Source organism: Danio aesculapii, chromosome 22 (assembly GCF_903798145.1).
Source record: "Danio aesculapii chromosome 22, fDanAes4.1, whole genome shotgun sequence".
Classification (NCBI taxonomy): domain Eukaryota; kingdom Metazoa; phylum Chordata; class Actinopteri; order Cypriniformes; family Danionidae; genus Danio; species Danio aesculapii.
In genome coordinates, this window is record NC_079456.1 from 31,751,680 (window position 1) to 31,767,739 (window position 16,060).

Consider the following 16,060-nt stretch of genomic DNA (forward strand, 5'->3'; position numbering starts at 1 on the left):
ATTTAATGTAAATATTTTAAGAAATGCTCTTCTTTAGTGTAGAAAACTAACGTGAGGTGGACAATGAATGACATGCCTTGCTCTTTTATTATCGTTTATCTGCAATAATTCCTTCTGCTTTATTAATAATTAACACAGCAAATACACATGAATGAGTATCTAACATCTAGCGTTAGATTTAGAAAGGCGTTGTACACCAGTTTCAGATTTAGTTTTCCACATTGCCGTGACTCCAAAATGGAGGTACATGCCAAATCAGAATTTTTTCATGTCAAATAATACAACTAATCTCCTAACCTTAAGCTTTAAACATTCAGAAGTATGACTATAAATAAATAATTTTCCGGTCAGGACCCCAGCCAAACATGTGAAATTTGTGGAAAATCAAACATTCTGTGTTCGAGTTATAACAAATTCCTATTTATTTAAAATTTGAAGTTTGTCAGGCCGTCATAGATATGCACTTTAACGAAAACTCTTGATCATAGCAATTTAAAGGGAGTTTATTATGCATAAAAGGGGTTAAAACACAGTTGTGTGGCAACAGTGTATGAACATAACCAGCTTCAGAAAAATCGATTCATTAAATTTTTTATTTGTCAGCAGAAACACTTCGATTGACATTCTCACGTTGTACGTTTCATTATTGGGGGAAAGCCCCGCCCACTAGTAACCATTTCTCCCTCATTAGCATAGGACATTAGTACTGTTTTGAATCTCCCACTATGCTGACACATAGGCATCTGTAGCTCCGCCCTCTTTTAAAAAAAAAGCACAATCTCATTGAATTTAAAGGGACAGTCACCAAAACGGCACAATTAGGATCAAAGCCTAAAAGGGGCAGCTTCAAAGAGTCATTATTTTTTGTGTATTTTAAGCTGAAACTTCACATACATACTTTGAGGACATCAGAGACTTATTTTACTTCTAGTAAAAAGGGGCATAATAGGTTCCCTTTCACATCGCAAAAGCCTTTAGATTACACTGGCCAAACTTAGGGGAAAACGGGGACGAAAGTAACATGGGACAAAAGTAACAAATAGATTTTCTCAAAGCCCTGACAACTTTTGATTTCCAGGCTATAATAGCTTGTTCAGCATGCAACCCTTGATGGAGCTGCCAATTATCATGTGATTTTGGGAGCGTGTCCCGCGGTTAGCTCCAGATTTATGTTTTTAAGTGCAAAAAGTTAATTATTTGTAGCGGTTCTTTTTTTTCTTAATACAGTATATGTTGTGTTTCTCTTTTCATGTGTCATACTGATGATCAATCTACAGGTTATTTAGTGCAATAACACATAATGTCTGTGTTTTTCAGTTTAAAAGTAAATCAGGTTTAAATGGCAAGAGTTCCTGTGGGGACAAAAGTAACACTGTTATTTACGTCCCACTGCTAATTGCCATGTCTTATTTTTCATCAGAGGTTCCAGTGTTTTAACTAATTTGATTTATCAATCGCTAATGATAATAAAAATATTCAAAAATGATAGAAAATGCTTATATTTTGCATTGTTGGATTGCTTTTTAAACATTTGATTAAAGTGAAACTCAAAATGAAAATGCCGTTAAATTAACACATTTTTTTGCAAAAATAAAGGACAAAATATGTTTGAAGTGAACAATAACAAGGTCAGAGTCAGATATATTTAAAATAAACCAGATAAAGCCAGTAAATCTCGCAAATATTGACATGTTACTTTTGACCCACCCGTGTGTTACTTGCGTTCCTGTCTATGGGATCAAAAGTAACAATATGGAACTTTTGTTTAAAGTATAGGTCTCAAACTCAATTCTTGAGGGGCCGCAGCTCTACACAGTTTTGCTCCAACCGTAATCAAACACAGCTGATCTAGTAGTGTCTAGTAGTTGTAAACACCTTGAATAGTTGGATCAGCTGTGTTTGATTGTGGTAGGAGCAAAACTGGGCAGAGCTGTGACCCTCCAATGATTGAGTTTGTGACATATGGTTTAACTTTTAGGACACACGCCCTCCCAAATTTGTCCAATTTCATTCGCGCCCCCCCAGGCACCCTTCCCTGTGCAAACATCATTTACATTTTCTTGCTGAGTTCAAAGTGCGTAGAATTAATTACATTGAAACATAGATATAGCTTACCTGATTCAGTATGAGGGCTGAGCCTGTTTCTGTGAGGACAACATGCTAATCTATGGTTGGATTCCTGACACGACTAACCGCAAATCATTTTCCACTGCCAATAAGCGTGAGCCATAGCATACTTGCTTTTGATGTACATACAGAAAATGCTGCTTCGCAAATCCAAGATCGCAGAGTATGTTTACATGGGCAACAATATTTTAATACGATTTTAATATGGTTAAGACAATACTCTGATTAGAGTCTACCATGTAAACAGCGATTTTGAATAACCTTAATCCAACTAAAGTCATAATTAAACTAAACAGAAATGGAATTAAGATGTGAAGTATGCATATATTAGTGGCATTACTGAAGTAAACTCCGTAATCAAACTATACCGTCATGTAGGACTTTTCGCCACATTTTGTGACAAGATCCACACACGCGGCTGTCAGTAAAAGACCACACACACACACATCATGAAATGTGGAGGTTTTTTTTTTCTTTCCATTCGGCTTTCCATGAAAACAACACTCTTTCACCAGTCCTTACTTTATATTCGCGTCTAATACCCCAGTTTGTCATGGGGATGTGAATGAAATGTTCATGAGTGAAAGTGAAACTTGAAACAAACTGCAGTAAAGTCGAAAAATTAAAGATAAAACACCCAAAATGACATGAGCCTCTGCAGGAAACGTGAATAGCCTGGTGTAGCAACATTCAAAAAGCATTTCATGTAATACCTTAATTATCATATTGTCTTATTAAGGCAAATAACTGATGTCCATAAGCGTAGTCAGTATGTCTTCAAAGTAAGTCAAAGGTTCAGATGGGCATCATGCTGTTTTGATTCAAAAGGGCAATTTTTTGTCAGACGTCTCACCAGTTTGACCTTCATTCATTCACCGTCATTAATTTTAAAAAGCACCTGGCCCATTTTATTTGTATATATTTTACTGGAACGCATTAACTCTACAGGTGCCTGATAGTTAGCTGTGAAACTAATGTTAATCATATTATTCCCTCTAGTGAACGCATAAAAATCGTCATCATAATTTACTCGAGTACACACCTCAATGTCTCGCGCCCCCCTTAATAGGTGCTGGCACGCTCCACAGTTTGAAAACCCCTGGTTATATTGTATATTGGTTAAGTTATATTGGAGCTGTTCTACATTCATACAAAATGACACCTGATATTGATAGACGACTTTTGTGAGTTAGTAACCACAGCAAAAATATATTTCTGCTAAAAACATTATGTTTTAAAATAAGGTTTCTCTGAAAAAGTTACTTCACTAGTGTTGACCAGAATAAATCTTTTAAAAAAGAAAAATAAATGACCAAAAATTAGGAGGGAAAATTTCAGATTTTCAGATTTCACAAAAAGACTTTTTTTAGATATTGCGACAAATTGTTTTATGTTCAAACTGCTTATATTTGTTACTTTAATTTAATCGATTTGTGTTGGGACAAAAACGATTTGTGTATTTTTTACAATGTTTACAAATGTTTTGTACTTAAATATAACATAGGTGAACTTTTTTGAAGGTCTATAGCTATAGTATTAATTATAGAGGTAAAATATATAAAGCGGAATTCCAAGAGGGTGCCCAGGCCCTAATTATATGTCAGTGTACGCATATTGCCCTTACCATTATTTTTCTACGCAACTTCAATCTTAACTAATAATTACAATTGACGCAAAGACCTGAACCGTATTTCAAGAGCAGAAAGACACTCGACGGTGAGATCTTTTGACTTGGGCTAGTAAGTAACCACCCACAACACCTTAGCAACTACCCAGAAGACCTTAGCAACCGCATGGCAGTCCACTCAAATCCACTCCGAACACCCCGGCAACCACACAGCAAGCCTTGGCAACCGCCCAAAACTCCCCGGCATATCGGCAAACACCACACAGTTTCTGGAGGAAGTGTCAAAATCTGCTTTCCTGACACTACGACACTGGAGCTGTGTGGTTTTGATTGCTCATCCTGTGACAGATTCAGTCTCTGCAACATTACTCTCATACAGACACTGATAGAGATTTGAGTGCATGTGTGTCGCTGTTTCTGGGTCGGATTTTTGCCCCATTAATGGTTTCTGCCCTGTTCCAATTTCTTTATTCATAGCCATCTTTTTTTTGGTCTCTGTTTACGGATCATTCATTCCTTTTCTTTCAGCTCAGTCTCTGATTTATCAGAGGTCACCACAGTGGAATGAACCACCAACTATTCAGGCATATGTTTTACACAGCTGATGCCAACCCAGTAATGGAAAACATCCATACACACTCTTAATCACACCCACACACACTACGGCCAATTTAGTTTATTCACTTCACCTATACTGCATGTCTTTGGATTGTGGGGGAAACCGAAGCACCTGGAAGAAACCCACGCCAACACCAGGAGAACATGCAAACTCCATACAGAAATACCAACAGACCCAGCCGAGACTCAAACCAGCGACCTTCTTGTTGTGAGGCGATGGTGCTACAGTGACATCCACAATTATTATTCTCAATAAATAACAGAAATCAATCCTAAATGTTACTGGAAAACAATGTAACAACCCGAGTGATATGCTAAGATCACTTAAGAAATCTTTAGCATGAATATTATGGTAGTTCTATAGAATACAAATATATGTTTTATCAAATTATCTGTTATCTTAGACCCGACTCATGGCCGAGAATTAATGTTACCTGTCTTACCTCCCTGACTCTTTCTCCATCCTTTCTGCTTTATAGCCAGGCTTAGTGAAAGTAACATCATCATCATATTACATAAACTTCAGTTTTGTCGACTTGCAAAACTTGCTGCATGCCGACACCTCTGCACAAAAAGGCTATTTGCTCCGGTTTTAAAGCACATGAGCAGCGTGTATTTTATCGGCGTGTGTGTAAACCGGGATTCACACAGGAGCGCTTGTAAATGACGCACGGGAATGGTTTTTTGCACGCATTCATCAATTTGCTTTCACCAGCTTTGTTTCGGTTGCACATGGAGAATAACTAACTTGCGTGTGCAAAAGATGCCAAATGTGAATAGCTCCTAACGTCTTTATTCTGGGAGTACCACTCTGAATTAATACACTTGCATAAAGTAAATTGTATCTAAAGCTTTTACTAGGGCACATTTTTTGCACCGTCTCCCAGTGCCGCCCTCAACAAGATCGCCCATATTGCCCATGCCTAAATCCACCACTGCCCGTAAATACACAATATTGATGATAATTATCAATATTTTCAACAAAAAGTCTTTATAAATAATCATACAGTAGATATGAGCAACTAAGAAGCATTACCAATCACACAAAACAAGAGCTCTGTCATAATCCTCTGACAATATGTGAGAGTTTTGCAACAAAAGTTAGCGTGTGTGTGTTGTGTAATACTCTAACCTCCTGACCAAATGTCAGCGCTTCGTGTGGTGCCTGCACACTTGAGCATGTAAGTATGTGTAGTATGCGGAGTGTAGGCTGTTACTGAAAGTGTTTCCAAGGAAACGCTGATGTACCTCTGCTCTGGGTGCGGAGAGGAGGTCCGTTTTGGGCTTCACAGTTTTTCTAGTAAGAGAAAAGAGAGAGAATTGTGAACTTCAGATGAACAACAGAAGCGGCTTCTACATTTTCTCTCCGTTTTTGAAAAAGTGGAAGGCTGATAAAACCAAGAGCTGAATTTCTTTGGTCAGAAGTTCCTCTTTCATGGTTGAGAGATTGCTTTAAATACCAATTTTGTCTTTGAAATTTCTCTCAAAACAACTTTTGATCATTTGGTTTTCAATTACATTTACAACAGTTTAAAGTTAAGAAAATTGTAAATATTCAACCATTATATGTTAAAGTGTGTTATACTGCATATAGGGCTGTGTGATTAATCAAAATCTAATCTCAATCGCGATTTGAAACGCTGCGATTAGCTAATCGCAAGAGGCTGCGATATGAAATATGCATTATTTAATACACACAACAATTTTTTTTTGCGTGAGCCCAGAAATAACCCATAAGTAAACTAGATCAACATAAGTATTACTGTAGGTTTTGTTTCCACCTTGGGCCTGTACCTTGAATCGGGATTCGCTCGCTAGACAGTTTCGTCAGTTTAGTTTGCTCCAATCTGGGGTTTTAGGTATCTTGAATGCGGCTCGACTTTAATCTGTTTTTATTGCCATGACATTATGGAGCATCTGAGCTGAGTTGAGCTACTTTCAACCCAGACTCAATCTGAAAACGTATCCCTACATGCATTTCTAGAGAGCACCAAATACGTCCCAGGAGGTACGTTTTTTGCAGTTTTTGTTTCCACAAATCCACCAGAAGCCGCTGTCGACTGACTGACCAACGACCAATCGACTGATTCCCTCACCCACCCCCTTTACTAAACCCAAACGATAGTCTTTCAAGAAACACCGATTGACCAGGGCCCACCAACTTCCCTAAACCCAACCATCAGTGTTTTGAAAAGCAACCCAGAAAAAAGAAAAGTCCCCCGATTTTTACTATGTTTTCAGATTTTACCACATTCTCACCCTGTTATTTACTTGTTTATTAAATTTTTTGGATTCTGTTTTTGTCTTACCATATTTCTGGAACCGTTCTTTGACGAACTCGAGCCATTGGACAAACTGGCAACAGCACAAAAGCTGGTCCATACTGAGGTAAGCTGTCAGCTGGTACTGCGAAAAGGAACGGCGTCATATCGCCCCATAACTTTCATTTTAAAGACGAAATGCAGCCATACGTACCTCTGGCTACATAATTCATGATCTCCAGAAATGTATATAGGGCTACGTTTTCAGAATGAGCCTATGTTGGCTACCTTCATGGTACTGTATCCAAAACCCAGAATTGGTGCAAACACTGTAAAAAAAATGCTGGGTTCCACACCATCTATTCATGTCGTCACAACACAAATCAATTAAGTTAAATTAATGTTTTTTACAATTTTAGGTTGATCGAACATAAAACAAATAATAAAACTCAAGAACTGTGTTGTTTCAGCTCATTTCAAATAAGTCATTTGAACAAGCAGCAAAAATATTTTTGAGTGAACTAACCTGAACCTGAACTGGCTAATCTGACTTCATGTTACAAGCCTCAGGTATGTTCTTTTTTTTGTCGAATTTCATAATCACAAGTCAGCAGGCAGAGAGTAAGTGGTGTTTTGTGGAAGAAACACATCTTAGTAGTATCACTAGGTGTACAGTAAATGTACAGAGCTGGCAGTAGAAAAAGAGTAGCAAAGCAGAATCCAGTAAAGTATGCAGGGAGCTGGAAGGAGAAGTGAGGGATTGTGGGAAGGCTCCTACACTTTGCGTGTGGGGGGCCGCAGGCGGCGCAGGGCCCGGGGGACTTGTTGGCTGTCAGACTCGGTCTGGTAGAAAAACATTCGTATCAGATCATCCAAGAGCACCCAAGTAGGCAGACAAAGCAACCTCTAAAGGAGATGGAGAAATTAAATATTTAAAAACAAAAATATTTACGATAATAGTTTTTTTTCTTCTGGAGAACGTCTATTTGTTTTATTTCGGCTAGAATAAAAGCAGTTTTTTTAAGATCAATATTATCCTAATTACCCTAACTTGCCTAATTAACCTAGTTATATTAAAGTATAATACTAGCATATTAAAGTAACATCAGCACTCGTACAGCCTCTTCACTCTTGTGTAGAGGACTACAGTTTGACAAATATTGCAGCTGTTGGACAGCATAATGTACTTTTGAGACTTTTTTTAGTCGAGAATGTAGTTGTTTAGATTGCAACTACGCAGTTTATTTATAAGGATAGTGCCTATTTTAAATATTCATAATTTCGGAGATTTAGTACGTTGGCGGCCATCAGCCTGTCATACTAAGCAGAGTAAAGATGGTTGACGTTCTGCCACAAGATGGCGACCAAGACCCCATAATAAGTCCTTAGATGAGAAAAACAGCATTTTTTCAGCTTATGTTTCAAACTACAACTGATCAAATCATTACAGATCAGGTAAGTGACATTCTACGTCGATCACTCTCTTTTGTATGTTGTAGTGCTGTATTTATACCTGTATTTATAAATCTGGTAGTATTTGCTTTGCTTTGGCTTTTTCTGGGTTAGTTATTGGAATTTCTCGATTGCAACAAAGATATACTGAGAAATCTCTCTATATTTCATGCCGTTCAGCCGTATAATCTTTTGTCATCATTTTAGATACATTTCTGATATGCGAGTCCTATCTCACACTCATAACACTACAATTATATGGTATAAATGCAGCACTTCATTTCCTGCAGCATGTCATTTACCTGTTTAATAATTATGCTGTTTTTATCCTCTAAGGGTTTATTATCCTGTCTCTTCTCACCATCTTGTGGATGAACTAAGTCAACCATCGTTGCTCTGCGCAAAGACAGGCTAATGGCAGCTGACGCGCTGTCTCTCAGAAATTATACATATTTTAAAATAGGCACTACCCTTATTAATTAACAGCAATCTAAACAACTACATTCTCGTCTAAAAAAAGCCTCAAAAGTACAGTATGTTGTCTAACAGCAGTAATATTTGTCAAACTGTAGAGGAGGGCTATTCAATTAGTTTGTCATGGGGGCCAGGTCATGAAAAGCATCCCAAATAAGGGGCCGAGGAGTTATGACTTGCAATATGAGTGACAACGCAACAGCATATAAGAGCCCATAATATGTTGTTGTTTTTTATGCTCCTTAAGAAACCCACGTTGATTTTTTCGTCATTAAAATGTTAATATATTGTATTTTGAAACTACATGACATCACTGCATTGTACAATGTGGCTTTTGGCAAATGTTGTATTTCAAAGCACAACAAAAGCAGTGCACAAGTAGGCTTCTTCTACATTCAGACACATTCATATGTTATGCTTTAAACTGCAAAACAATTATGGATGCAACAATTATAGATTTTGGATGTACGATTCTATAGTCTGAAGAATAATCATGGTTTCACGGTTTCCACGTCTAACGTAAATTTAAATTTTATATTAGGTAAGTATTTAAATTAGCTGTTGTTATCATCTGCGTTCATCCATACATAATCATTTTAATATTTTATAATAATTCATCTAACATACCTTTTGTTTACATTGCACTGAAAGCCACGCACAACTCCCACCTCTACAGCATAAAATGTTTTCTACTCAGTGCGTTTGGAAGGAGCAAGCGCATCACTCCCCATGTGCGCACATATTGGCATATATTCTTACATTGGTAATAACGAACTTGCGCATGGATAAGATGCCATATGTGAACGTATTAGCCTCGGTATAAGCTCAGAACTTTAAACTAGCACAAAGGTGGCATAACTTTGTTTAGCTGCAGCAAATTTGTTCCGTGCAACAGAAACACGGTGTATCCAAATGTCTCCAGCTGCTCGCGCCACTCGTTTAATGTCAGGTCACTCACGATCTGCGCAGCCTTCAACTGCAGCTCGTGCTGTATTGAACAGATGCACGTCACTTCATAACTATATCGGCCGTTTTTCGAGTAAACTAAAAAAAATTTTTATGTCTTGGTCAAACTATTTTGAGGGCCTCGTGGGTCAAGTTCGGCCTGCGGGCCGCCAATTAAATAGCCCTGCTGTAGAGTGTCCTCTGCTTGCCGCTGTATGTGGGCGGAGTAATACACAAGGGTGAAGGGTTAAGAGGCTGGACAAGTGCTGTTATTTGCAGAATATCGTACGGCTATCAGCCAATCAGATTAAAAAACAAAACAAATAAATTATAAAAATAAAAAAGTAAAAAAACAAATATAAACAAAAATAAATAAACAAATAAATAAAATAAAAAAGCCAATCAGATTCAAGAGCTGTATATGTATATATATATATATATATATATATATATATATATATATATATATATATATATATATATATGTGTGTGTGTGTGTGTGTGTGTGTGTGTGTGTGTGTGTGTGTGTGTGTGTAATTTGCATATATTTCTATATATTAGATTTGTACAGTATGTGGGAAATGACACTTTGGTAGAGACTTCTATGAATTTCACAGTAAAAAACATACAACACATGAAGAATCACAGTCAAATTAAATCAGAAGTGCGACAGATGGTCAAAAAAAAGAGAAGTACCATAAAAAGAAACATTTTTTCTTGGTGTTTGCATTGCAAAAGTTACACCCCCCAAGTAAAATGCAACAATTACCAAACACAACTCCCACCAATACAGAATGACAGTCATGCGACTGAAGCCTTTATGAAATTCAAGACTGACTCACCTTCATGTAATTGTTCAGCTCCGGGATTCTGCTCTCTGCGATCTCCTTTTTGTTTCCCATAAATACCTTACCTGTGGCGAAACAAACAAACAACTATTTATGTCTCAAAACAAATTAGTTTGCGAGCTAAACAATCAAAAGCTAGCTGAAGGGCGATTCCGAATCTCTTTACTGCAAGCGCTAATTAGCACTTAGCGTAATGCATGCCCAAATATTACGCTAAATTTCTTTCATCATTCCTATTTTTGATTTCACCCAACGGAAATGTTAATAGCGCACGTGTTAGACAATGACGAGAGGTCGGTCATTAGCACCAGAGGGCTGTTCTCAAAAGCACTTTCTAAGATTCAACTGGGAGAAGAAAATAAAAAACTAAGGGGGATTCATTCGACCAAGCTGGATTGCATCAACTTTTAAACCATTTGAATGGCTACGCAATAATTCCCTTTCATCTGAAATAAATCTCATTCTAATTTCCATTGATGTCTCTTAAGCTGTCCATCTTTTCTAATACCCCATTATAAATCTGCATTAAATAAGCATCAGTAAAGCATTAGCTAAGCTCAAAGACATCCCTTTATACCACATCAGAGCAGAACATCCTCATATCCTCAACTTCCAATTATCTTACCACTGCATAATATTGCATAATCATATTACTTGCTGGCTTAGCCAATCAATTGTCATGAAGGCAGTAACATCTAGGGCTAATATGCAGTATAATTGGGCTTTTAACTTGTTAACTCTACTCCACTGGGTTCAAGTTTAGCTAGCAGGAATCGTCCGTGGAAAGTCACAGAGAGACTGAACTCTGTCGGTTTGCAGTTTTTAGGTGACCTTAATGAAACTGTGGGTAGTGTGCCAAAAAACGGCCACTCCTTCCTGCTGAATTCAATTATGCACATTCTCGTTTGGTCAAAGACAAAGAAGAGACAGGCAGGGAAAGAAGGACATAAGACAAAGAGAGCATTAGCAAGAGAGCTGCAGCACAAGGTTGATTAAAAAGGGATCAGAGAAGAGGTTAAAGACATTAGAGACTAGTGAATGAAACAAGGGTAGATAGCACTACTACACTGTAGTGGTGTCATACTGGAATTTCAGTACCAATCGGTACTGGAATTTTAAAAACGTCCATCTCCCGCTAACATTTGAGTGTATACTTCAACACTGCTGCTTGGCCATTGTGTTCACATGCTCAACAGAAATGACTATGATTTGGCCCTGAAGGTCATCAGTTCACCACTGTTCACCAAGAGCAAACACAGATATATCTGCTATATGCTTTTTTTTTAAATGGCGCATTCCCCAGCCTTAGGCTACACATGCTCCACATGTCTGTTGTTAGGCTACGGGCTACAGAGCCCTGATGACAAGCAGATAAATTCACAGGCACGTGGTTAGAATAGTTCTTTTTAAGCTAGCCTAAATATTATGACTTCAATTTAAATTTCATTTTAGAATCTATTCGATTTGAATTTCATACCTGTATGTGTTCTTTTGTGCATGCAGGCTTAAATGCCATGAATTAATTTGTAAGTTAATTCTTTAGTTTCATAGATTTAGTATCACTATTCCAGGAACGAATTATTCCATTTCATAATTTATTATTAAAGTATAACTTCCATGTGGTCGGGGAAGCGAATTTGTAATTCAAATTATGTTCAGAGCTCCGTAGTTTAAAACAGGCTAACAGTTAGGTAAACTATAGTATAAGATAACACACACAGCTGCCTAAATAAATAGGCTATAAAATACACAGTTGATCACTTAGGCCTATTAAAATATTATTAAAAAAAACCTGTACTTATAGAAAAAAGCACAAGAAAGAACACCGCTTTGAAAGAGACAGTTATTTTATCGAAGTGCTTTAATTTTAGATAGATTTTTAGTTACAAAAAAATTAGAGTAAGCTTACTTGAGAAATTTTATGTATTGGTTTACCGGCGAGCAAGCACACGACCATGGAGCAGAATGCTTAGCGGAGCATCACACCGCTTAGCTCCGCTCACATGCTCTGGCTGCTACAGTACATCAGTTCAGTATGTCCACTATGTAACATAACTGCCCCCTGCTGGCCATGTATTTCTTGTTTAATACCATGTTGTGCTGTGCCGCACACTGATGTAGTACCATGCTAGATCACTTTAATTCACTCGCGCATTCTCAGTAGCCACATCTGTAACACCACTGCAGCAATTCAAAGCTGCGAAGATCAGTCAATCCATTCGCGGATCACTCGTAGACCAGCTGATCAACACTGCTTTGAATCGCTTAAATGTAAGCAGGAAATGGATGTTTAACATTGATGATGGATGATAACATTTCAGGACCAATTGGTACCAAAATTCCAGTATTATGACAACACTACCTGACACAGTCGATGCTGCTACTACTTCTATGGGGTTGGTGTTTAGTCCAGTATGTAGTAGTTGTTGATGTTGGGTTCTAGTGGCATTGTTAGGAATCTTGGGGTTGGGGGATTTGGAGTGTATGTCCCCTTGTGCCCATTTCACTGTGGATCCCACCAAGCCTCTTATGCCTATGAGGTCTCGCCCCCTTTTCCCCCACTTATGATACTGTGGGGTGTCAGGAAGCTACCAAACTTCTTTTTAAGTGCAAAACATTTGTGTGAGGATGCTTCTTTCTTCGCTATTCTCCTTTTCAATTTGAGAACTCTTGGTGAATCAGTAACTTTGTGGGAAACACTTTGAGCACTCAAATGACAAAGTCCACCTAAGGAGGGAACTCTGACTCTGAAGCAACCTTATTAGAGATAATTGCCATATACAGCAACTGATTACAATCAGATGTGAGACAGTAGAAGGTATTGTAGTGGTTAAGCCTAAAGGTTCCAGAAAGAAGTGATGCAGGATATGGTTTATTTAGTACTTTTTCCATCATCTTTCATCTAGCCCAGGGGTGCCCAAACTTGGTCCTGGAGGGCCAGTGTCCTGCATAGTTTAACTCCAGCTTCCTTTAACACACCTGCCTGGAAGTTTCTAGTACACGTAGACAGAGCTTGATTAGCTGGTTCAGGTGTGTCTTGGTGTTGGAGCTAAACTCTGCAGGACACTGGTCCTCCAGGACCAAGTTTGGGTACCCCTGATGTAGCCAAAGGCATGTATAATCCTGGAGGGCCACGTTTTTGTAGACATTAGCTCCAAATTTTCCAAAGATTACCTGCCTGGAATATTATAGTAATGCCCATAATAGATTTAAGTGTGTTAAATTTGGTTTAAATTACAATCTGTGAAGCAGTGACTACTGCATCTAGGAGCAGGGTCTCTAGGAGCGGTCTTGTCATTGGTTTTTGAACATCTGTCTCAGGATTCTCTACACCAACATTTGTGAGGAGATTGTCATCAAACTTTGAGTTTCCTGTAACACATTTTTATCTATGTGATCATTAGTTTATGGATTGAATGCATCTTAAGTCTCAGGGCCCTTGTGCTTTCATCTTGAATCTGCAAGTGCCTGTGAATAATTCTCTGAATACATACATGTTTGCACCTAAAGAATCCATATTGGAACAGTATTTAAAAAGTACAAGGTTTACCTTTAGTAAAGCTACTGCCCCAGTGACAGCTTTTGTACCTTTATATCATGAACCCAGCAGATTTTTTACTAATCCTTTACGATTGTAGCTTCTCAGACTGTCTGAACATAATCCCCATGGCACATCATAACATCTCAGTTGTTATAATGTCAGACTGAATGACAATCAAAATGCACTTGACACAGACACACGCAACCCTGATCTGGAGGAACAGTAATTAAAAATGCTGTCATAGAAAAACGATGGGCAACTTTGGTCCTCAAGGGCAGATGTCCTGCAGAGTTTTACTCCAACTCTTCTCAAACACACATTAACAAGCTAATTAGCGTCCAAGATCACTAGAAAGCTACAGGCATGTGTGTTTGATAAGGGTTGCAGCTAAAGTCAGCAGGACAGTGACCCTCCAGGACCAAAATTGCCCATCCCTAATGTAGAGCTTAGCATCAACCTTGAGCAAACACACCTGAACCAGATTATCAAGATCTTCAGGATTGCTACAGTATAAACGTCCAGGCAGGTATGTTGGAGCAGGCTGTAAAAGGCTGGACAGGACTCAACACCTCTTTTTAAAGCCTCTTTCAGATTTTAAACATGATTGTTTCCTAATCTTACCAGGATTTTCTTGCCTAACAAATTACACAAATTACGCATAAATTTTATATACCTTTAAAGGTAAACGTCTGACTTGTTGTCATTTTAGTTTAGGTAACATTAGTGTTTGTGAATGTAAAGCTGCTTTGTTTACAGCCGTTGGTAGAAAGGTGTCTCTTTCTGGCACAGAATTAATCTATTTATCAACTGTTTCAGAAAACACACATACACACTATATGAGGAAAACTGCCATCTGTGGGATGCAGCATGTGCATTGTAGATGTCACATGATGATTGGTCGCAAAGCAATGTATTGATCTTTTTCTTCACACACACCAATGGTTGCAGGTGCAATCATCAGAAACTTTTTGGGTCGAGACTACCGCTCTCATTGACTTCCATTTATTTTAACATTAAAAACAGCTTGTTATGCTGCTTGATGTTGCAAACTGATATTTTCTTATTACATTCTTATACTTTTTATACATAGTCATAAACACACTTGTTTGTCGAACAGTTTAACTATTTTCTGCCCTTTATTATTCATAGCCATTTCTCTGATCGGAATTGAATCAGAAGTTTTAAAACAATGACAAAAACGAGCGCATTTCCACATTGAAGAATAAGGTCAATATTCTGGCATATTGGCATACTGAATTTTATCTTGACAAAAAGCATAATCTGATACAGCTACTGTCGATACCAACAATATAAAATAGGTATGTCGTGGTATGTAGCAACATTGTATGAAGGCTTTAGAAACTAAATAATTAACCTTCAAGGCCCTTTTTTGGTGTCTGATTTTCCTTGAAGTATACTGGGGCTGTCCATAGACTATTAAAATGTACATATATGGTTTGATATATGGTTGTTCAACTCTTTAAATGTCAGTTTGGAATCAAAATTTACAATGTTTATTTTGCTAGCACACCTTCTGTAGGTAAACACCAATTCTATCCCTTCCCCTTCCCTTTGGCCCCAGAGTGTGAAAGGGAAGGGCTTTAAAATTTACCCCCAAGAAATGGGACAGCACTTCAACACCCTCACACGTCATCATATGTCATCACAATATCTTGCTTCATATGAGATCAGACGATGGCGACTGCTGTAGTTATTCCAGTTGTGTTATTTTTTGGTATTTATCTTCAGGAAATCACTGAGTGCATATATTGTGTTGTCATAACGATATATTGTGGCACTAAGATCGTAACTATACTGCACATTTACACGGTGGCCATATTCATCTATGAAAACACACCAAAAACAACATTAACATTATAGCAGACACTGTAAAAACGTCGTTCTCAGCCACTAAAATTTTCTGACAGGGTATTCGAGCGCCATCGAGTGACGGAATGTTGTGGGACTTAATATTATGGATTATAGATAGAGAAATTTAGCGTTTTTTTTAAGCATGACAGTAAAACATGAACGCGGTTATGAATGTGTAAAACATGTGCTTGTTTGTTGTAAAAATTTGTAATAATGACAAAAAAAATACTAATTTGTGCATCTCCTGACTTCCAGTTGCAGCTATGCTGCCGTTGTAGCTGGTGTGTTCTGGGAA

At 37.9% G+C, this 16,060-nt stretch overlaps 2 protein-coding genes across 2 annotated transcripts in view; one reads left to right on the forward strand and one right to left on the reverse strand.

Moving 5' to 3' along the window:
* Positions 1–16,060, reverse strand: part of ncf4 (neutrophil cytosolic factor 4) — a 57,884-nt gene that overhangs the window by 35,674 nt on the left and 6,150 nt on the right. The window contains exons 4-6 of the mRNA XM_056447730.1: positions 10,347–10,417; positions 7,412–7,539; positions 5,621–5,669 (exon numbers count right to left, since the gene is read on the reverse strand). Coding sequence (XP_056303705.1) covers positions 5,621–5,669; positions 7,412–7,539; positions 10,347–10,417 — 248 coding nt within the window. The remainder of the gene's footprint in view (positions 1–5,620; positions 5,670–7,411; positions 7,540–10,346; positions 10,418–16,060) is intronic.
* The window catches only part of pvalb7 (parvalbumin 7), a 76,243-nt gene that overhangs the window by 22,172 nt on the left and 38,011 nt on the right, over positions 1–16,060 (forward strand). The window lies entirely within an intron of this gene.